Source organism: Lethenteron reissneri, chromosome 44 (genome assembly GCF_015708825.2).
Source record: "Lethenteron reissneri isolate LAM-NWPU_2019-01 chromosome 44, ASM1570882v1, whole genome shotgun sequence".
Classification (NCBI taxonomy): Eukaryota; Metazoa; Chordata; class Hyperoartia; order Petromyzontiformes; family Petromyzontidae; genus Lethenteron; species Lethenteron reissneri.
This window is the reverse complement of record NC_083822.1, coordinates 11,686,207-11,708,657: the sequence shown is the minus strand read 5'-3', so window position 1 is coordinate 11,708,657 and position 22,451 is coordinate 11,686,207. Positions and strand designations below refer to the sequence as shown.

Here is a 22,451-nt window from a genome sequence, read left to right as displayed (position 1 = left end):
GGGGAGGGTGGGGAGGGGCTGGGTGGTGAGGGAAGGGTGGGGAGGGAAGGGTGGGGACGGGCTGGGTGGGGGGTGGGAGGGGTGGGGCTGGGGAGGGGCTGGGTGGGGGCTGGGTGGGGGGTGGGAGGGGTGGGGCTGGGTGGGGAGGGGCTGGTCACCCCGTGGTGCCCTTATAAAACTCAACGTTTAACCTACTCACGCCGGCTTGTGCCCGCCCTCACAGTCGGCCATATTTGTGTGGGAGGGGATGGGGGCGGTGTTTGTTACCCATCTCCCCCATCAGCAGCCAGGCGCGGTCATCAAGGTTGGGTTGTATCCCGTCGTGACGACAGCTCACCACCACCACTCACCACCACCACGACTCACCACCACCACGACTCACCACCACCACGACAGCTCGCCACCACCACGACTCACCACAGCCTCACCACCACTCGGGAGTTTCCACGTGCAGAGCTGCTTCGTGCAGAGGGTTTACCTCCAGACTCTGGCAGCAGCCGCTGCGGGTCCCACGCGCTGGAGACGACCGCCGGTAAAGTCGCTCGGAACCCGCCTCCACCCCCCCCCCCTCGATTAACCCCGCGGGGTCGGGGTCGTGCGGGCCGGCCACGTGGTGTTGGGGCCGAACACGTGGTGTTGGGGTCGGCCACGTGGTGTTGGGGCCGGCCACGTGGTGTTGCGGCCGACCACGTGGTGTTGTGGTCGGCCACGTGGTGTTGTGGTCGGCCACGTGGTGTTGGGGCCGACCACGTGGTGTTGTGGTCGGCCACGTGGTGTTGGGGCCGGCCACGTGGTGTTGGGGTCGACCACGTGGTGTTGGGGTCGGCCACGTGGTGTTGGGGCCGAACACGTGGTGTTGGGGCCGGCCACGTGGTGTTGGGGTCGACCACGTGGTGTTGGGGTCGACCACGTGGTGTTGGGGCCGGCCACGTGGTGTTGGGGTCGACCACGTGGTGTTGGGGCCGGCCACGTGGTGTTGGGGTCGACCACGTGGTGTTGGGGTCGACCACGTGGTGTTGGGGCCGAACACGTGGTGTTGGGGCCGAACACGTGGTGTTGGGGCTCGCAGCGTGGTCAGGCTGAGTGCAGCAGCTGTGGTCAGGGCCCATGGCCCTAGCATCGACTGTAACTCGTGTATAGACTGTAGCTGTTTCATAGACTGTGGCTCTATCTCAGACTGTAGCTGTCTCATAGACTGTGGCTCTATCTCAGACTGTAGCAGTCTCATAGACTGTGGCTCTATCTCAGACTGTAGCTGTTTCATAGACTGTGGCTCTATCTCAGACTGTAGCTGTCTCATAGACTGTGGTTCTATCTCAGACTGTAGCTGTCTCATAGACTGTGGCTCTATCTCAGACTGTAGCAGTCTCATAGACTGTGGCTCTATCTCAGACTGTAGCTGTCTCATAGACTGTGGCTCTATCTCAGACTGTAGCTGTCTCATAGACTGTGGCTCTATCTCAGACTGTAGCAGTCTCACAGACTGTGGCTCTATCTCAGACTGTAGCTGTCTCATAGACTGTGGCTCTATCTCAGACTGTAGCTGTCTCGTAGACTGTGGCTCTATTTCAGACTGTAGCTGTCTCATAGACTGTGGCTCTATCTCAGACTGTAGCTGTCTCATAGACTGTGGCTCTATCTCAGACTGTAGCTGTCTCATAGACTGTGGCTCTATCTCAGACTGTAGCTGTTTCATAGACTGTGGCTCGATCTCAGACTGTAGCTATCTCATACACTGTGGCTCTATCTCAGACTGTAGCTGTCAGACTGTAGCTATCTCATACACTGTGGCTCTATCTCAGACTGTAGCTGTCTCATAGACTGTGGCTTTATCTCAGACTGTAGCAGTCTCATAGACTGTGGCTCTATCTCAGACTGTAGCTGTTGCATAGACTGTGGCTCGATCTCAGACTGTAGCTATCTCATACACTGTGGCTCTATCTCAGACTGTAGCTGTCTCATAGACTGTGGCTCTATCTCAGACTGTAGCTGTCTCATAGACTGTGGCTCTATCTCAGACTGTAGCAGTCTCATAGACTGTGGCTCTATCTCAGACTGTAGCTGTCTCATAGACTGTGGCTCTATCTCAGACTGTAGCTGTTTCATAGACTGTGGCTCTATCTCAGACTGTAGCTGTCTCATAGACTGTGGTTCTATCTCAGACTGTAGCTGTCTCATAGACTGTGGCTCTATCTCAGACTGTAGCAGTCTCATAGACTGTGGCTCTATCTCAGACTGTAGCTGTCTCATAGACTGTGGCTCTATCTCAGACTGTAGCTGTCTCATAGACTGTGGCTCTATCTCAGACTGTAGCTGTCTCATAGACTGTGGTTCTATCTCAGACTGTAGCTGTCTCATAGACTGTGGCTCTATCTCAGACTGTAGCAGTCTCATAGACTGTGGCTCTATCTCAGACTGTAGCAGTCTCACAGACTGTGGCTCTATCTCAGACTGTAGCTGTCTCATAGACTGTGGCTCTATCTCAGACTGTAGCTGTCTCGTAGACTGTGGCTCTATTTCAGACTGTAGCTGTCTCATAGACTGTGGCTCTATCTCAGACTGTAGCTGTCTCATAGACTGTGGCTCTATCTCAGACTGTAGCTGTCTCATAGACTGTGGCTCTATCTCAGACTGTAGCTGTTTCATAGACTGTGGCTCGATCTCAGACTGTAGCTATCTCATACACTGTGGCTCTATCTCAGACTGTAGCTGTCAGACTGTAGCTATCTCATACACTGTGGCTCTATCTCAGACTGTAGCTGTCTCATAGACTGTGGCTTTATCTCAGACTGTAGCAGTCTCATAGACTGTGGCTCTATCTCAGACTGTAGCTGTTGCATAGACTGTGGCTCGATCTCAGACTGTAGCTATCTCATACACTGTGGCTCTATCTCAGACTGTAGCTGTCTCATAGACTGTGGCTCTATCTCAGACTGTAGCTGTCTCATAGACTGTGGCTCTATCTCAGACGGTAGCTGTCTCATAGACTGTGGCTCTATCTCAGACTGTAGCTGTCTCATAGACTGTGGCTCTATCTCAGACTGTAGCTGTCAGACTGTAGCTCATGTCTAGACTGTATCCTACAGTGACCCACGTCTGTAGACTTGTGTAGTGGCACTGTAAATGATCCACACTAAAGTTGTACAATATCACAGTAACAAGGGCCGCCTTTAATATGTTAATTAGAGGAACGTACAGATTGTAGCACCCCCCCCCCCCAATTAATTGACCCCTGATGTGTTTTAGCCTTTGCATATGAACCTCACAAAAAAATGAAGTTTTAGATAATTAAATGTGGGGGGGGGGGGGGGGGGTCACAAGACACCTGGACCACCGTGCACAATAAACTCTAAGCTCTTGCACCCAGCGCAGCTCCAGTGTCGTCTGGTCGTGAACTCGTGACCTGTGGTCGTGTGCGGCTTCTTACACCCAACCACGACTCTCTCGTCTCTTTAGATGTTTCTTTAAAGTCAGAGTGCATTCGATGCTGCGGATGTGCAAAGGGATAAAATAATAAATTAAATTTTTGTTGCTATTTCATTTATACCTGATGACGATTGCTTGTGTTGCAATCGAAACGTCGTATGCTATTATTTAATTTATTATTTTATCTTTATATGTGACTTTACCGAAAGAACCAAAGAGTAATTCCTGCAGTCACGAAAGCTCCAAATTGGGATATAGAATTCCAGGTCGTGTGAGTGGGGGTCGTGTGGGTGGGGGTCGTGTGAATGGGGGTCCTGGGGGGTTCAGGGTCGTGTGGGTGGGGGTCAGGGTCGTGTGGGTCGTGTGAGTGTGGGTCGTGTGGGTGGGGTCATGGGGGTCAGGATCGTGTGGGTGGGGGTCGTGTGAATGGGGGTCCCGGGGGGTTCAGGGTCATGCAGGTGTGGGTCGTGGGGGTCAGGGTCGTGTGGGTCAGGGTCCTGTGGGTCGTGTGAGTGGGGGTCGTGTGGGTGGGGTCATGGGGGTCAGGATCGTGTGGGTGGGGGTCGTGTGAATGGGGGTCCCGGGGGGTTCAGGGTCATGCAGGTGGGGGTCGTGGGGGTCAGGGTCGTGTAGGTCCAGTGAGTGGGGGTCGTGTGAGTTTCCACCGTGCCCTTTGCCCTCCCACCTCCTCACAGGTTTAGCGCTTGCCCCGGCTTGGCCACCGTGCCCATGGCGAGATGTCTTCCTGCATCCTCGCTCCCTTCTCCCCTCCTGCCGCTCCCAGGCAGGTCACCTGCGTGTGGCTCGAACCTGCCCGATGCATCCAACCCTCGTGCACTCGAGTGGTCGTTAGAACTATCTCTGTGCACGGCGTGTTTTGTTTTATGTCACTTTGTCAAGGACTAACGCCACCTTCACCCGAGACCACTGGGAACTGGGCTTATATATTTGGAGTTTGCGTGTCTCTCGAACCTCGTGGTCGCGTGGATTTTTCTCCGGATCCTCCGGTTTTTCCCTCCACATTTAAAAACGTGCATTTGGAGTATTTGGCTGTTATAAATTTCCACGCGATAAGCCACTTCGTTGAACTATCATTTGTGTCGAGGTCGCTTCTGAAAAAGAGCCATATCGTTCAGTGGGCTTAACCTGGTAAAATAAAACATAAGTTTAAATAGTTTCATATTGGTTCTCCCAAATATGTTCTTACCAGTGAAAGTGTGTCACCCCGCACCTACCCCTGACTGTTATTTGTACCCCTGGATTAGGTGCTGTTTTGGTTAGGTCACAGAACCGAGCGGTATGAAAGAATTCAATTATACCGATAGCGAACTGGACCACCCGTTTCACAAGTAGGCTTGAAGCTTCTCTTAAAATCAAGGTTTGAGTTGAAAATGCACGAATATGCTTGTACCTTAACAAACATTTTGTTAGAAAAAAAATGTAAGGGGTACAAATATTCAGAAAGGGGAACCAATATTCCCAAAGATTGCCTCCTGTTGGGAATTAATATTCACTTGCCTCCTGCTCTGTTCGGCTCCAGAATGATGACCAGCAGGGCTCAAGCCAGCAGGCCCCGTACTTCATGAGCCACGAGGCGGTGTCGACTCGGTACCGACAGCGATCGGAGTAATTGGGTAGTGTGGTTCTGCATGTGGGCGAGAAGCCTGGTCGTAACGTGTTTGCGATGATCTGGAAAATGGAGGTAAGGGATTGTGCGAGGCTGTAGATGAGAGTGCAGGGGAGCTGAGTGGATATGTGATGATGGCAGCGGCGATGAGGGCGTCGGCAGCATCCGCGACAAGGGAGTGGCAGATGTGGGAGATGCTGCAGAGGTGGCGGTCAAAGGTCGTGAAAAGTAGTTCAGAGATACGGGAAGAGCCTTTTCGGACTTTTTCAAGCCGAGGAAGGTTTTCGGTCGGATGGAAACTTGCAGGAATATTTAGATCCAAGTACTTTCAGGATGAAAGTCTTGTGAGCTTGGAAATGCATTAATGAAGAAATTGGCAAACCTGGTAATGCAGTGGACCAGGGTTTATAGGCCGTTGAGGGGTGAGTTTGGTCGATAGATGGAGACTTTTATTCGTGCTACCAAGCAAGTGGTTGTGTCCAACTGTGTCCATTCATCATGGATTTTGTCAAGGGCTAGGGTGTACAGTTTCCAATATTTGCAGTTCTATCACGTTTCTCTGGGACTGCTCAATAACGTGGTGTAGACATTCTATGTGTGTTGAACTTCTTCCACAACTTACGTAGCCAACAGCGCCAATCGGAGGTGTGGGGGAAGCACAACTAAACACAAAAAGCAGTTGTAAAGAAATGAGTTTTAAATCTAGATTATTTAAAAGTTAATAGTTCCAGTGCATTCCTAATTTCAGAAGAGCGTTCCAGACGGCCGCAGAAGCGCATCTGAAAGCGCGCGATGCGGCGACCGTCTTTGTTCGATGGCCAGCCAAAAGCCGTTGCTGTGAAGGTGACCGGAGTTCGGATAATGGTTTCTGCTCCTAGAAGCGCTGATGAACAGATCGGACACATCCAGACCTCTTATCTACACCCCCCCCCCCTAAAATATTGCCTGCTCAACACTCGTCTATGTGCATGCGCGTGTGTGCGTGTGCGTGTATGCATGCGCGTGTGTGCATGCTTGAACTTACGGTCGTGAAAACTCGCTGAGGAACAGCACTCCAGCTCACAATTCCTGAGAGCCGTTTCCCACAACCACCCGTGGAACTGCCAGCACTGCGCGGTGATGCGTTGTTGAACGTACGAGAGGAGTGCACGAGAATCGTTGGCAGCGATGTTCCCCCAGACACGTTTCTCAAGACTGAATGGATGGTTGGAGTGCCAATTTACTTGTTTCCCCAACCACTCGGTTTTTTCAATATATATTTTAAAAATCTGCTTATGACCATAAATTCACAAGAAGTGCACCTTATCCGGTCAGATTGTGGAAGCTAAGCAGGGTTGAACCATTGTTACGCTGTACTTCTACGATCCCACATCTATGCCCCTCACCTTTATCTCGTATTGTCAGATAACCTCTCTCCAGCCTGCAGTGCGGAGAGGCCCTCATCCACCAGATGAGTGACAGAGGGGTTTCTGCACGTGTACAATACAAGTCTGCAAAACTAGCAACGAATTTTACACCATGGAATGAAGAGGAGAGCTGGAAACTAAACTATTTTTAATTTTACCAGGTAAGGCCCACCGAGATACACAGGTCTTTTTCAGAAGCGACCCGGCCACATATGATAGCTCAACGAAGTGGCTTATCGTGTGGAAATTTAATAGGCGCAAAATAATTTGAATGGACCCGAGGAAAATCCACGCGACCACATGGAGAGAGAGACATGCAATCTCAAAATATACAGCAGGTGTCAGGGTCGGGATGGAGGCCACAACTTCCTGCATACCAGGCGAGGTTGTTAACATCTTGCCACCGCGGTGCCGGAACCATCCCCGTGTGTCTGTGTGGTGCGCTGGCAGGCGAGGTTCTCCGATGCTGCGTGGGCTCGAGTTTGGTGGCGGAGGGGCGGCGGCCATGCCGTACCTCGTCGCGGGCGGCCTGGGTCTGCTGCTGCTCTACCGCCTCCTGCGCCGGCTGCAGCGCCGCACGCGCAGCCTCCACGGCAAGGTGGTGGTGGTCACGGGCGCCAGCTCGGGGCTCGGACTGGGTGCGTGTAACAGAAGACTCGCGCTTCGCCTTGATCGTCGTCATTGTCATCATCGGCCATGGTTTATCCCTCTATGTTTGCTGAACTTATGCACCGTACGTAGCCAACCGTGCTAATCGGAGGTGCGGGGGAAGGACAACAAACTAATCACAAAAAGCAGTTCTAAAGAAATGAGTTCTCAGTATGCATTTAAAATTTTCATAGCTCCAATGGATTCCTAATATCGGAAGGAAGGACGTTCCAGACGGCCACAGAAGGGCATTTGAAAGCGTGCGTTGACGTCCTTGTTCGACGGCACTTGCCCCAGCAGCCCGTGTACACTATATGGAGGATCTTTGTCTTCGTGTGCCTGTGCGTGCGCGACAGCGTGTGCACGCGCGTTCCATGCGGAGGGAGCGAGGCTCGTGCTGTGCGGACGCGACCTGCAGAGACTCGAATCTCTACGCGATGAGCTCTCGGAGAGAGTACGTATACTTGCTCTGCAGTCCACCACACACACACACGTGACTCAGCGGCTCCGCTATCAGTGTGCAGGTGGTGCAACTGCACCAGGAGCCGGAAAGGCCCAGTCATTCAGCTACAAGGGTGGGAGGGGGGGGGGGAAGGAAAATGGATGGGCCAGGGGGCTTGGTGACATTCCCCGCACAAAGACCTAAACCAACCTCCACTCCGTCACTGTGCGTCACCCACAGGGCCCAGAGGACCGTGCCCCACGCGTGGTGCCCTTTGACCTGGGCTCGCCCGGCGAGGTGGCGAGGGCGGCGGAGCGGGTGGTGGCGGCGCACGGACGCGTCGACGTGCTTGTGAGCGGCGCGGGGATCAGCTACCGCGGGGAGGCGGCGCTCACCGCCATGGACGTGCACCGCCAGCTCATGGAGGTCAACTACTTTGGTGCCGTCGCCCTCCTCACGGGTCAGTCGCCCCTCGCGCATCTACGGATCTCGGCCGTCGGCCAACGGCGACTCGCGTGCGCTCGTGCATGCAGCAGCAGCAGCAGCAGTCCAAGTCAAATAACGATTTGCTGCTGTGTGTGTGGAGGAGCGGTAGTGTAGCGGTTAGCACGCTGTACTACGAACCCGGCGACCCCAATTCGATTCCCGCTTACGGCCAACACCAGTGATGATTATCTGAACCGGTCATGGGCCTCCCCAAGGTCGACTCAGCCTCAAATGAGTACCTGGTGCGGTTTGTAAACATTGCCGCTGGGGAGCTAAAGGCGGTCGGGCGTGGTGCTGTCCACCCACCCCCTTGTCTTTGTGTGTACAAAGGCGGTCACCGCATCGCGCGCTTGCGGCCGTCTGGAACGCTCTTCCTTCAAATATTAGAAAGCCACTGGCGCTATGCACTTTTAAATCTAGATCGAAAACGAATTTCTTTAGAGCTGCTTTTTGTGTTTAGTTTGTCCTTCCGCCACCCCTCGGATTTAGCACGGTTGGCTACGTACGGTGCGAAAGAAGTTCAACGCACGTACACATACGCATGTTTATTTAATGCAGACCGCCTTGTTGTGACTTTGGTTGGTGTCGCCCCGTAACCCTGCGAGAGCTGTGCGTGCTGTGCGTGCTGTGCGTGGCTGTGCGTGCTGTGCGTGCTGTGTGTGGCTACTCCAGCCCTCCTGCCGTCGATGCTGAAGCAAGGAGAGGGGCACATCGTGGCCATTAGCAGCGTGCAGGGCCGCATCGCCATTCCCTTCCGTTCTGCGTGTAAGCATTTGAGCAACCTGCACGCCAACACACACACCGCGCATGCCACCGTACCGCGAGCACCGCGCACGCCAACACAGACCTGTTTCAACACGGTGACGCAACCTGTCGCGCCGACTCTGCGCGCAGATGCCGCCTCCAAGCACGCCACGCAGGCGTACTTCGACAGCCTGCGCGCCGAGGTGGCCGACTCGGGGCTGAAGGTGACGGTCGTGAGCCCCGGCTACATCCGCACCAACCTCTCGCTCAACGCGCTCACGGCCGACGGGACGCCATACCACGGTACGGCGACCGCCACGTGCCACACGCCACAGACAAAGAATCCCCCCCCCAACCCTCAACAGACTTTTGGGGCAAGTGCCTCAACGCGGTGGTTGTGTTTCCGAAGAACACCCCGTTATGAAAAAATCGCGTTATAAGCGCGGTCCGCGATAACGCGTGAGATGCGTAATGCAGGCCGAGCAAAGACTGAGGCGTGTTTGTAGCATCTCGTAGCATCCAGCACCATCCCCAATGCATTGTGATGCTACGCCGGGCAGCCGTATGACCGATTATTCCGACCCGCGCGACCTAATTCCCTTCCCTCAACCGCATTATAGCCAGTTCATATCCGCGTTATAAAAAATGTGCTCCCCAATATATTCATCGCATTATATCCAATTCAACGTTATGAAAACATCACACGTTATTGGGGAACAGACCATTTATAAATGCGGGGACAGCATCACGCCCGACCGCCTTTGTCTCCATAGTGGCAATGTTTACACACTGTACAAGCTACTCATTTGAGGCTGAGTCGACCTAGAGGAGGCCCAGGACCAGCTGAGATAAATTGTCAGTGGTGCTGCCCGTGGGCGGGATTCGATTTCGGGAGCGCAGTGAATGACAGAAGAGAAAAAACCCAGAACAGAAAAATGAGTGCACCCTGGACACAAAATAGATTCAGCAGCACACGGAGATGTGCAGAGCAAGCACAGCTCCTGGGCCTTATCCACACCCCCAGCTCAAAAGCACTGGGCATTCTGTCGTTTAGACCAGCGGCTCAGTTGAGAAAATGTGGCCAACCAACAGGCAAGCAGTGAAACAGTCGCTCTCGACAGATTTCCTTCCATCGAAGGACTCATCAGTCCAGCAGTCATCCACAAATATGGAGTGGACTGTAACCTTCACGCGATCGTAATCCCCGGGAGCAGTTGCCTCAAGGCAACAATGATTACAATCTGTAAATGACTCGAAAAGCCATCGCAAGAGCGAAAGGAGTGGGCGAGCAGGCCAGAACACAATGGAGTTCTCAACACGCTTAAGAGATGTGCGTCGCGTGTACAAAAAGCTCGGCCTTATTCCCAAAACCGCCATCCATCACTGCCCGACCACGGGCGCAGTGCTGCGTGCGTTGCACTGCATGCATTGTGCGCTGCGTTGCTTTGTGCGCTGCGCTGTGCGCTGCGCTGAGTGTGCTGCGTTGTGCACTGCGTTGTGAGCTGCGTTGCGTGCCTTGCGCTGCGTGCATTGTGCTGGGTTGCGAGCTGCGTTGCTTTGTGTGCTGCGTTGTGCGCTGCGCTCGCCACGTGGTGCAGCGATGGACGCGAACACGGCGGGCGGGCGCTCCCCGGACAGCGTGGCGCAGGACGTGGTGGGGGCGGTGCTCGATGGCCGTGCCGAGGTGGTGTCGGCCGGGCTGGCGCCGACGGCCGCCGTCTACCTGCGCACCCTGCTCCCGTCGCTCTACTTCATCCTCATGGCGCGGCGCGCGCGCTCCGACAGGAAGAAGGCCGAGCAGGCGTGACGGCGCCGTTGCTCTCCTCTCCCCCCACCCCCCACAACACGCGGAAAGTTTGAGATGCTGACAAAGCAGAATGAGATGGAACATGTATCTACGTCCCGTATGTTGAACTTCTTTTGCACCGTACGCTGCCAAACAGTGAATCGGAGGTGCGATGCAATACGGACAAATGGAAGTGACCGAGAGACAATGAGGACAGAGACACGGAGACGTAGAAGGGGAAAGGCGTAGATGGAGAGACAGAAGCGTAATGTGCACATTGTGAATAGGGGCCAGTGAAAAGGGACTGGTGAAGATAACTGCTTTCTGTGTTTAGTTTGTTGTCCTTCCCCCACACTTCCGATTAGCACGGTTGGCTACGTACGGTGCAAAAGAAGTTCAACATGCATACATACAAGAGGAACTGGTGAATAGGGGCTGGTGAATAGGGACTCACAAGCTGCTCACACTTCCCCGTTGTGCTTTTATTTTTGATGCCTGACGTTTTATGATTTCCCAGTGGGTTTATTTTCATAAAAACAAATGCAATGCCAAGGTTATGCACAACTGGACAAGTACGCAAGGAAAGGTTAGAGTGAACTCCATGGCATGTATGCTCAATGCCAGGAAGGTTGGCCGTTCCAGATGTAGCCGTGTTTCTCACCCCGGTCACATCCATGTCAATCGTAAAACGAACATTTTAATATGCTCACAAAACGTATGCAGTAACAGTATCGCAAACTTTACAAAATGTACGATTAAATTCAATTTGGTGCTGCTGATTTTTACTTTGCCAAAGTTTAAAACACATAAGCTCTTTTAAATGTATTTGAAATGTCGCTTGGGATGTCTAAAAGAAACGTTGACTTGAAATAAAGTGGCATAATATTATGTTTCCAGACAATTCAAAGTCAATGGAACTGATTACAGAAATTGCATTAAATGCAGTAATTGCAGAAAATAAAATCACTTGCTATTTTCACTTTGTCTGACGCTGCCTCCATTGGCGTTTTGAAAAATGCCGAGATTGACCGTTAACATGATTTCAGGTTTTTCTTAATTTATTCATCGTTCATAGAGCACAAATAGGCATTTCATCACCGCTGAGTCCAAAGTTTTACACATTTTATGCCTGTAATTTAAAACAGAACTCTACCCAAAACATAAATCTCCTGGCATCACACGCCTAGGATGCCAAAGGTGCTGGTGATTCAGTGCTCTGGCACATCCACCACCACCACCCCCACCCCGAGCTGCGGCCACGGGTTCCGTTCCTCACGCCTTCCCCATCGTGGGAGTTCACGGCACGAGCCCACGGTAGCGCAGCATCAGTCCTCCGCCTCCACCATGTTAGCAATGCTCATTTTAACGCTTTCACTTTAGATGCCTTTGTAGATCCACTGCTGGATTTGTGTTGTTCACGGGGCTTGTTTGATCATACTTCACCGTGCTGGCCAGTGGGTGTTGGTGAACGTATGTATGTGGTGTTGGCCACCCACCCCCTCGTGTGCTGTTTCTGGTCTTCATAGGTGCTACTCGCTAACAGCACTTGCCCCAACAGTCTGTTAAGGCTATACGGGGGGGATCTTTGTTTAACTTCTTTAGCACCGTCCGTAGCCAACCATGCTAATCGGAGGTGTGGGAAGAGGTTGGGGGGGGTGTCTCCAGGATCGGTTCAGATAACACTCGCCACGACCGGGAATAAAACTTGGGTCCCCGGGTTAGCGGTGCGGTGTGCTAACAACAACTGCCCCGCCGCTCCGCGCATTCGAGGCCCGGCCCGGTGGCGGCACCGCTGGGGACCGCCCGTGTCCGCTGCTCCCCTGGCCACGCTGCCCAACCCCCTCAGCTGCCGTGCTCGAGCAGCAGCTGAGGGTCGTGCGACGTCACGAGCAGGAAGACACGGCGGCTCAGCTCGGGCCCCACGCGGCGCGACGTGGCCACGACGCCCTCACCACGCCGCACCAGCAGATCGGCGAGCAGGGCCACACGCTCGCGATCGCTCCCGCAGCGCGCGTACGCCTGCAGGGGCACGCAGCAGCAGCAGTAGCAGCAGCAGTAGCAGCAGCAGTAGTAGCAGCAGTAGCAGCAGTAGCAGCAGTAACAGCAGTAACAGCAGTAGCAGCAGCACCGCATGCTCCGATTAGCACTTTTGGCTAGGTACAGTGCGGAAGAAGTTGAACGTGTATGCGATTAGCGCTGCCGTGATACCGTTTTCACGCTGCGGTATAACATTTCACGACACCACGGCTGTACAGACATTAAAGCGATTTGCCGCTCAAGTGAACATTGAGGCGTTGCACATGTTCTGTTTCCAGCCCGGAGCCAGCGGTGGAAACTCCACATTCCTATGGCGGGGTGAGTCTCTCCATCGAACATCCACTGTTAACATCCCCACAAAGAGGTATATAGATATCTTCTAGTTTATAAAAACGTAATTGTATTTCACATTTGTATTGTAATGTTTTTGTTCACTCGACATAACCCTGCCTAGAGTCTTCTAATCCGTAGGGAGGGTGCCCGGCGCACCCTGTCCTCGCTAGACATTAACATTTTAACATTCAAGCAAAAATACTCTTGGAAGCACAGATTAGAAGAAGCAAAAATCGAACCTAAGAGAATACAATATGGCCAAATATATTACATTACAAGTAATAATTTTTACTTTACAAGAGATAGCAGGCAAAATGACATAAAACATGACCTCATAACTCGCTGGCCTGTGCCGTGGCCAGGAGATGGTGAATCGGTTCATGAAGCTGCCTGGGTGGACATTTGAGTATTGCCCCTCTGTACGCGTGGGCTCTCACTGGCAACTCCACTTTGCTCCTACACACAAAACACGCCCCCCCAAAATGGAAATTGGCTGAATATCACTCCATTGAGACATTTGCCCAAATCCTTCTGAAGAAATCTCAAGACTCGGGAAGACCATTTTGGATAATTCGCCGTTATTTACACGTGACATAATTATTTCCAAAACAAAACGCGATGGCCGCAAAGACAAAAGCAACGCGTCGTTAAGCAGCGCGGTTGGGCCTGAGTTATCCCCTTCATGTCACCCCCCCCCCGCGGCCACACGCACCTGCAGGAGGAGCCGGGGGGAGGGGAACGCACGCACGACGGCGCTCGCCATCTCGGCGCTGACGCGGTTCAGCTGCTGCAGCTGACGCTGCCACAGCTGCAGGTATCCGCGGCCGTCCCGGTCCACGCGCACCCCGCCCGCCCCCTCGCTCTCCACGCAGAACGCCAGGCCCGTCGCCTCCCTCTCCCTCCTGCACACGGCCCCCACGATTAATGTGGAGATAAACACACGGCCACCGGAACTGTGCCCTCTTAAATCATCTCGATTGAAAAAATAATTATAACTGCTTTTTGTGTTTAGTTTTTTTGTCCTTCCCCCGCACCTCCGATTAGCACGGTTGGCTAATAAGTTCAACAAATGTATAGCAAAGACAAAGATCCCCCATAGAGCCTTAACAAACTGTTGTTAGTAAGTCTGAGCATTTCTTATTGCACCATCACGAATTTGCACTAATCACACATGTTGTCAGCTCTTTGGAACAACACCGTTTTAAACTCTATTGAAAAACTAGCTGTCATATCGCCACACGAGGTTAATGTGCCGGGGGTACATCAGATCACCGTGGGCTGCAGATTGTAGACGGCATCGATTTGGGTCTATCGAGACCGGTACACGCTGATCTTGTACAACAAATAGGCACAGTTTGTAAGCAATTATGTATTTAATAGGTAGCCAGTGTAGCTTACTGGAATGGCACGCGAGGGAATGGGTGACCAGCACCATGCCTGGCCGATAATTACACACATGTACTTGTTCAGGCTGAGTCGACCTAGGGAATGCTTAGGACCGGTTCAGATAATCGCCACCGGTGTTGGCCGTGAGCGAGAATTAAACTCGGGTCACACTGAGTTCGTAGAAGAGCGCGCTAACCGCTGCACCACCGCTCCCCACTCACACACCCACGCCTCACCTAACTCACCGCCGCTCACATGGGCATCGCTGACCCCCAAATCGGATTGCATCAAACGCCGGCGTTGATGTGCACAGCGTTGCTCGTGCCGTGAAAGCAAAGCGGAAACAGCTGCGCATCTCTCACTTGTAGGGAGCCACGGCGATGGCCTTGGTGAACATGGCCACAAAGTCAGCAAACTCCTTCCACGAGTCCAGGAAGCGCACCGCCGTGCTGGTGTGCAGCTGCAGGTCCACGAGCGCCTGGGGGACGGACACACGGGGACCCACCGCACAAGCCTCCTCCTCCTGCCCCATCCTAACCCCCCTCTCCTCCCCCTTCTCCTCCCTCCTCCTCACAGACGCAGCACACACACAGAGGATATGTGCCCAGCCAGAGACGCCCAGCCTCACCTCCTCCATGTCCACCCGGGACACGTCGACTTTAGCTGGCATTGCTCGCTTGTTCCTCCTCTTCCTCGCCATCTCCGCTGCAGTACCCTCCGCCGACTCTTTACTCGGCTTCTGTCCCTTGGTTTTCTGGCTGTTGCATTTTCAAAAGAACATGGTCACCAATGTGTACTGGAAGGTCGTGGGTTCGATCCCAGTTTTGCAATAGACTTTAAAAGTGTTGTTCCAAAGAGATGATGACGTGTGATTAGTGCACATTCGTGATGATGGAATGGACTGCGATAAGAAATGCTCAGACTTACTCAATAACAACAGTCTGTGAAGGCTATACGGGGATCTTTGTCTTTGCTGTACGTATGCTGAATTTCTTTCACACCGTACGTAGTCAACTGTGCTAATCAGAGGTGTGGGGGAAGGACAACAAGCTAAATAAAAAAAAACAGTTCTAAAGAAATTAGTTTTCAATCTAGATTTAAAAGTGCATAGCTCCAGTGGCTTCCTAATACCGGAAGAGCGTTCCAGACGGCCGCAGAAGCGCATCTGAAAGTGCGTGATGCGGTGACCGTCTTCGTTCGATGGCCAGCCAAGCCCCGCTGCTGTAAAGATGACCGGAGTTTGTGTGATGGTTTATGCTCCTTGACGAGACCGGCGAGGTATTGGTGGTTCACTTGTGGCAAGCACTTTGTGTGTAATGAGAAAGCCGTGCACCAGCCGACGTGCCCGTGGCCCCTCACTTGAAATACTTGTCGACGTCCACAACGGCCAGCGTGACGGCGCACTGTGGATGGGCCGCCATCACCGTGGACACAAACCCCCTGAGTGAGAGGTGGCAGCCGCTGTCCCCGGAAGATGCCACCTGCTGACGACACGGAGAGGAGAGAAAAATCGCAAATCGCTTTCGCGAGACTGAAAAGGAAAAGCACGTCGGTTGGTTATATCCCTTCGACACAAGCTTCATCACTCAGCTTGCCCATTAACACTCCATTAGCATGCAGCTAAGACTACAGTGTTGTTATAACTCACTCAAGAATTTTCAAACCGTACAATAAAATGTAATAAAAAGAACACTTAGGGACTTGGCAGCGGTATAGAATCAGAAGCAACACAAATCACTGTCCCTGAATGCCTTACTGAGTCTCAAGACTTTTCAGGAGGGTCCTGCATTCAAATTCTTGTTTGGTAAAAAAAAAAGGCTAAATGTGTTTCACATGACAGGTAACTGGAGAGCCGTGAGAAACCCTACCCACACGAGGTGACTACACCCTGCAGTGATACACTCATAAAGCTATTTTCTGTACTTTAATATCCTTGGCCCCCCTCTTAGCCCATTATGCATGTACATATTGTTGAACTTCTTTTGTACCGTACGTAGCCAACTGTTGCTAATCTGAGCTGGACACACAGATAACGATGATGTTCGTATCATTCACCCGCCAGACACATATCCACAAACTTACCAAGGGAGAGGGAGCAGCCCCAAAATATCAAGCTTTTTGGGCCCTACATTAACATAAAACCATTCATTGTAATTTCTCTGTTAAATATCAATCAAACAAATACCGATTTTTTTTTTGGAAGGGGTGGTGGGGGAGGAGTTCCGTTCCCCGCCCCGCAACCCTCGGATCTGCCACAGCTACCTTCACCGTGCAGGATGACCAGTGTGCAGCACATACGCAGCGATGGTTTTGCAGCCTGCCCACCTGCTTGTGTGCGTCCACCATGGCAATGAAGTCCGGCACAGGGACCACAACCACGACAGGTTTCTCCTCTTCATCACTCTCCAGGCTGCTTGCCTACACAAATTAAAATCAAGATAACACAATCGTTCGTGTGGTTGAAAATACAAGTAAGAAAATGTTTATAATAAAGTATTTTATTAAACCTCCCATTGGCCACACTTCTTTCTGAGAGTGCATTTATCAAACAGCATTGGTGTATTATTCTAGATTTGGTGTATTATTACAAACACTCCAGTAGTTTGAATTATCCGAACGTCCATTGGACCCCGCACAAAACAACTTCGTCACTCTTTCTTTGACGTTCAATGTCGGGGGATAGCGCGAACGCAGTCCCCCACTACCACAAATTATACAGTCGAGTTTCCCGCATTTGGGGAAATCGCAGGGGTCAACCCTCCCGCAGTGCAATGGAAGAGCCTCGCCCTGGGAGGACCACCTGTGTGATCATGGTGCCTCCCCTGTCAGGTAAGTATGAGTTGGGATGCTACATCGCAGCCTTTCCACGGCGAGGCGCTTTCCTCTACGCTATGGGAACCAATTCCTTTCAAGCAAATACACGGCTAAAATGTAGCCGCTCGTATTAACGAGAAAATAGGGTAACATTTACTCGTTCAATATCTTTATATTCAGTTTTTTATGTGTTGTTTTTTAAATAAAAAATAATGCCGCATGGCATCATGGGATTTGTCTAAGCCCCTCCCCTCCATCACCCACGTGACTTGGCAGACCCAAGCCCATACAAAGGTTATAAAAAATTTTTCTCACGAAGCGACGTCGCCGGAGACGAATTAAAGGAAGAACACAACAAGAATAATTATTTTAAAAATGGCAATGCCATATTTTGGAGCAGGGGTCCCAAATGTATTTAACCTGAGAAACCATTTTTCCGCGGCAAAAAAAAATCCAACTGCTGATGACGACTGCTTGTGTTGCAATCGAAACGTCGTGATATTTTTAATCACTTTCTTTTTATCATTATTTTTTCTTTCTACGTAACTTTATCGAAAGAACCGTAGAATAAGCAAGGAAGGGAAAAAGCTTTTGTGGTATTTTATTTATAAAAAAAAAGATTGACACGTCCCATTGGCCACACAGCCTTCTGGGAGTATGTTTTTAAAAGCACACTGGTGAATACAAGCAAACTCAGAGACTGCTTTTGTGTGTATGTATGTTGAACTTCCGTCACACCGTACATATCCAACTGTGCTCATCGGAGGTTTTGACGTTCGCTTTCTCATCAGCAGTCAGGATTGCTGATGAACTGCCAGATGTTTATAGGAAAGGACCCCCACAATGCAACTTAATCAGATGGCCTCGTTTTTTATTACTTTTCAAAAAATCACCTCATTCTAACAATAACTGAATCTCGCTGGGGAATGTAACTCACAGGTTGAGAATTACTGGTTGAGGCGAGATGTTAACTACCTTGCCTGGTATGCAGGAGGTCGTGGGTTCGATCCCGACCCTGATGCCTGCTGTATATTTGGAATTTTCAAAATATCCGTCCGTGGTCATGTGTATTTTTCTCCGAGTCCTCCGGTTTTTCCCTCCACATTTAGAATCGACGTTTACTGTATTTAGCTGTTATAAAATTCCACTTCGTTGGGCGATAATCTTTGGCCAGGTCGCTTCTGAAAAAGTGGGCCTTACCTGGTAAAATAAAAAAGTTTGTCTTTTGTTTTGCTTCAAGTAATGGAGAATTTCACCTCTGCCCCGGCGAGGCCGGGCAGGCTTCTGCGCCAGCCGATGCTGCGCTGCACATGGCGCCCAGCGATGACACAACGCGACTCAAGGGCCTGCAATGCCGACAGCACCAAGCCTCCCCCCTCGACCTCCAGCACTCCTGGCACACACACACACACGTGCGCGTTCTTTGTCAATTGCGAGCTCAACGGATTACGCATCCATACTACACAAATGCAGCACACCCACTCTGAAATAAAACTGCATGCATGAAACGGCCAAGTGGCTCAAGGCGCCATGACGGCGAAATGTTAACTACCTCGCCTGAAAACAGGGCGTGGGTTTGATCCCGACCCTGACGCCTGCTGCTGTATATTTGGAGTTTGCGTGTCTCTCTCCCAATGGTCGTGTGCATTTTTCTCCAGGTCCTCCGGTTTTTCCCTCCACATTTAAAATGAACGTGCGTTTAGAGTATTTGGCTACTATTAATTTCCACACGATAAGCCACTTTGTTGAGTTATCATTTGTGGTCGGGTCGCTTCTGAAAATGAGCTATATAGCTCGTGGGTCTTACCTGGTAAAATAAAAATAGTTTAAACAAAAGTTTCATTTTAATAAAAATTAGGATTTGCAACCATTAACTAAGCCACTGTTGGATGAGGACCTCCCCAAACCGTGTCAGTTATGGGTGTTGTTTGACCATACTTCACTCTGCTGGTCAGTGCGGGTTCGTGAAGGGGACCGTCAGGACCAGTTCAAGTATCACTCGCAATCAATGCTCGCCGTAAACTGGGACATTGAACTCGGGTCGCAAGATTCGTTGGTGCAGCGAGTTAACCATTTGTCCCACGAGAAATATAAGAGGAAAATACAGGACGGGTAACAGAGTGCGGTACCTGGGTCCACGCACACGGCCATGTGCTTCATACACTCCTCGGGCCGCTGAGCCTTGATGAGGGCGGCGGTGGCCTGCTTGCCGGCCCTCTCGCGCTCCTTCTCCTGCTGCGCCTCTGCGCGCCGTGTGCTCTGCTCCTCCCGCTGAGCCTTCTTGCCTCCCCGTGCCTCTTCCTCTTGCTTATTCTTCTCTTGCGGATGCTGCTGTCGTCGAGGCAGCTTCGACGATGGGACAGAGGCTCCACAATCTCAACAAGAGCATCCACAGCGAAACACCCAGTGGTCACATCCTCATCCAGCGTTCAAGTCAAGTCAGCGACTGATGTCGCCTCACTTCTCACCTGTCTGTATGTGCATGTTAAACTTCTTTTGCACCTTACATAGCCAACCATGCTAATCGGAGGTGTGGGGGAAGGACAACAAACTAAACACAAAAAGCAGTTCTAAAGAAATTCGTTTTGAATCAAGATATAAAAATAAATAGCTCCAGTGGATTTCTAATATTGGAAGAGCATTCCAGGCGGCCGCAGAAGCGCATCTGAAAGCGCGCGTGGCACGGACGGTCATCTGCAGCAGCTTAGATCCCTCAACTGTTGCAGATGACATCAGGCCTCATAGGTCTGATCTTACAGCACACTAGAAACCGGATATAAGCATACCCCTGGGAAGCAAATCCAACTGTGCTTATATTCGAAGTAGTGTGCTCATATCAGAAGTTTCCCTTCTTCCTACAACCGGCATCAAGGTGTGCTTTTATCCAACTCTGAAGTGTTGCGGTGGTTGGTGGCCGTTCAGACACTGAGAAGCAGCAGCTACTCCTCTCTCAATCGTTGTAAGAGTATCGTCACTAGCGAGGTCAAAATAACTCCACTAACATGTTGCGGGTCCCAATTGTTTATCCATTTTTGTGCAAGTACGCAAAACCATTTTCTCTTCTACACTTTTCCCAATCGTCCACTTGCTGGCCTCGTTAATAAATGCTTCTGGATGTTAAAGAGGTGTTTACAGTTATTATTTTTGCGTACTCACCTGTTACCGTTTGGCAGCGTTTTCGCGTGAGTCCGTCTATATCTGTCTCCACGCCCTGATCGTCCCTTGGCTTTCGATGCGAGAGTGAGATTGAGGGGCCTTGTTCACCAACAGACAAGGCCACTGGTCCCAGCAGCAGCTGCCCACTCCGACCGAGTGACGTCCCTGGCTCCCGCACTTTGGTCCAGCTCCCCGCACCAACGTCAACAATGTCCCCAACGTCGTCTTCGCTCAACGTGAGCCCGGTTCTAGTGCCGCCACCGCCGCCACCGCATCCGACCCCGCAGTCCTCCTGCCGCCGTTTTTTATCCAACCTCTCCTTGATTCTCTTCATAACGTCCTCATCAGAGTCCGAGTCGTCCTGGAGGAGATCGATGCTCGTCGCCCCGTCCTTTGCGCCGCCCGGCAAGGCCCGCGCGATGGGGGCCTGCATCCTCAGCCTCTGCGCGAGGGGGCCTACGGGCAGCTCGTCCTCGCTGGACGACGACAGCTCCAGCAGCGCCATGTCAGGGGGTGGGTGGGGGTGGTGGACTCAGCCAGGCGATCCCTGCATACGGCACAGAAAATGGGGTGAAAAACAATCTTTGCTAGGATCTCGCGGGCACACGCACTACACCAACGGCTGGGTCCGTCTTAGGCAAGACCTCTGAGAGACTCCCCTTGACATTTGTCTTTGGTTGCATTGAGAGAAGTTCGCCGAGGCTCCGCCGAGACCCTTCTCAGAGACAAGTCCACTGAGACAGAGCATACACTTGTACTGTATGCCGCTCAGAGAGACACGCAAGGCGTTATAAACACTGTACAGTATAACGTTAAGAATGTAACGCTGTGTATAATGTTTACAATGTAACACTGTGTATAACGTTTACAATGTAACCCTGTGTGCAATGTGACCCTGTATGTGCAACGTTAACAATGTAACGCTGTGTATAATGTTTACAATGTAACGCTGTATGTGTAACGTTAACAATGTAACGCTGTGTATAATGTTTACAATGTAACCATGTGTGTGTAACGTTTACAATGTAACGCTGTGTGTGTAACGTTTACAATGTAACGCTGTGTGTGTGTGGAAGCACGTGTTGGGGGTGTATCGCAACTCACACGTGGATGGGAGTTCGGTTCAGTCTTGCTCCACGTTTGCGACTTTGATCAGCCCGACACCAACCGACCAGTGACCATCTCTGAACAAATCACTTCACAAACAAAGGCAAATATTTACCCCCCTCCGTATAGCCTCAACACACTGTTGCTACTCGCTAACAACAATCTAGCGAAAACCTATTAAGGCCGGCATGGCACACGAATCGGGTGGGTGGCCAGCACCACGCCCCGGCCGCCTATGTTTTTACACACAACATAGACACACAGACAGACACACAAGCAGAGAGAGATAACACAGAGACACACAGAGAGAGACACACACAGAGGGATAACACAGAGACACACAGAGAGAGACACACAGAGAGAGAGAGACACACAACATAGACAGACAGAGAGAGACAACACAGAGACACACAAGCAGAGAGAGACTCACACATAGACACACAGAGAGAGACACACAGACAGAGACGCACAGAAAGACACACACAGAGACACACAGAGGAGTGTGCTGTGTGTCTATGTGCGTGTTTTTTTATATTTTATGAAGTTGGTGTCAACTTCGTGAGCCCGTCGCTTGACCACTACCGTGCCCGTGAGTTGCGGTGTTTAATCGACGGCAGCTGTGTACACACACACACACACAGTGTCGATAACGCCAAGCGTGCCAGCAACAAACAGCACCCATCATCATCATCAACGTGGTGCTGGTGGCGGTGGCGGTGTGAAGAGACGCACGATTTGTTTGAGGCGAGCGAGGTCGTTCGTCGGGCGTGAGTCGTCTCCCCGCTGTGTGTATCCGCGCTCACGCTGGTTAACTGGGGAGAGGTTAACCGCTAGTTAACCAGCGGTTAACCAGAGACGTTGCCCCGCGTTACCGCCGGGGTTAACCACCCGCGAGCGCGTGACGTCACCCGCGAGCGCCAAGCCCATTGGTCAAAAGCGCTGCGTCGAAATTGGCGGGAAGGAGAGAAAAAAACGATTCGGCAGGAATCGATTCACGAGGACCTTCCAGATGGGCAAAGATCGATTCGCGCGGGATTCTTTCAAGAGGGTTTT

At 51.6% G+C, this 22,451-nt stretch overlaps 2 protein-coding genes and 1 non-coding gene across 8 annotated transcripts; 1 reads left to right on the top strand and 2 right to left on the bottom strand.

Moving 5' to 3' along the window:
• The first annotated feature begins 281 nt into the window (after positions 1–281).
• Positions 282–10,915, top strand: LOC133353478 (dehydrogenase/reductase SDR family member 7B-like). 4 transcript variants are annotated; one of them, XM_061569759.1, is made up of 8 exons: positions 311–532; positions 4,122–4,210; positions 6,910–7,097; positions 7,464–7,561; positions 7,790–8,009; positions 8,708–8,800; positions 8,930–9,082; positions 10,378–10,915. In XM_061569759.1, the coding sequence occupies exons 2-8, from the start codon at positions 4,164–4,166 to the stop codon at positions 10,584–10,586; spliced, it is 1,008 nt and encodes a 335-aa protein (XP_061425743.1). In that variant the 5' UTR covers positions 311–532; positions 4,122–4,163; the 3' UTR covers positions 10,587–10,915. The 4 variants fall into 4 exon arrangements, with proteins under 4 accessions (XP_061425746.1, XP_061425743.1, XP_061425744.1 ...); XM_061569762.1 differs by lacking the exons at positions 311–532; positions 4,122–4,210 and adding an exon at positions 282–304; XM_061569760.1 differs by lacking the exon at positions 4,122–4,210.
• A 117-nt stretch (positions 10,916–11,032) lies between these two features.
• LOC133353477 (crossover junction endonuclease EME1-like) lies at positions 11,033–22,309 on the bottom strand. 3 transcript variants are annotated; one of them, XM_061569755.1, is made up of 11 exons: positions 22,131–22,309; positions 21,396–21,487; positions 20,292–20,838; positions 19,265–19,510; positions 18,392–18,528; positions 16,647–16,739; positions 15,681–15,805; positions 14,950–15,079; positions 14,684–14,799; positions 13,648–13,837; positions 11,033–12,584 (listed from the first exon to the last, which is right to left on the bottom strand). In XM_061569755.1, the coding sequence occupies exons 3-11, from the start codon at positions 20,794–20,796 to the stop codon at positions 12,408–12,410; spliced, it is 1,719 nt and encodes a 572-aa protein (XP_061425739.1). In that variant the 5' UTR covers positions 20,797–20,838; positions 21,396–21,487; positions 22,131–22,309; the 3' UTR covers positions 11,033–12,407. The 3 variants fall into 3 exon arrangements, with proteins under 3 accessions (XP_061425739.1, XP_061425741.1, XP_061425742.1); XM_061569757.1 differs by having other exon boundaries at positions 15,681–15,802; XM_061569758.1 differs by lacking the exon at positions 11,033–12,584 and adding an exon at positions 12,598–13,391.
• LOC133353706 (U1 spliceosomal RNA) lies at positions 16,995–17,158 on the bottom strand. The gene has a single exon (XR_009756436.1). It is a non-coding gene; the product is annotated as a U1 spliceosomal RNA (small nuclear RNA).
• Positions 22,310–22,451: the final 142 nt, after the last annotated feature.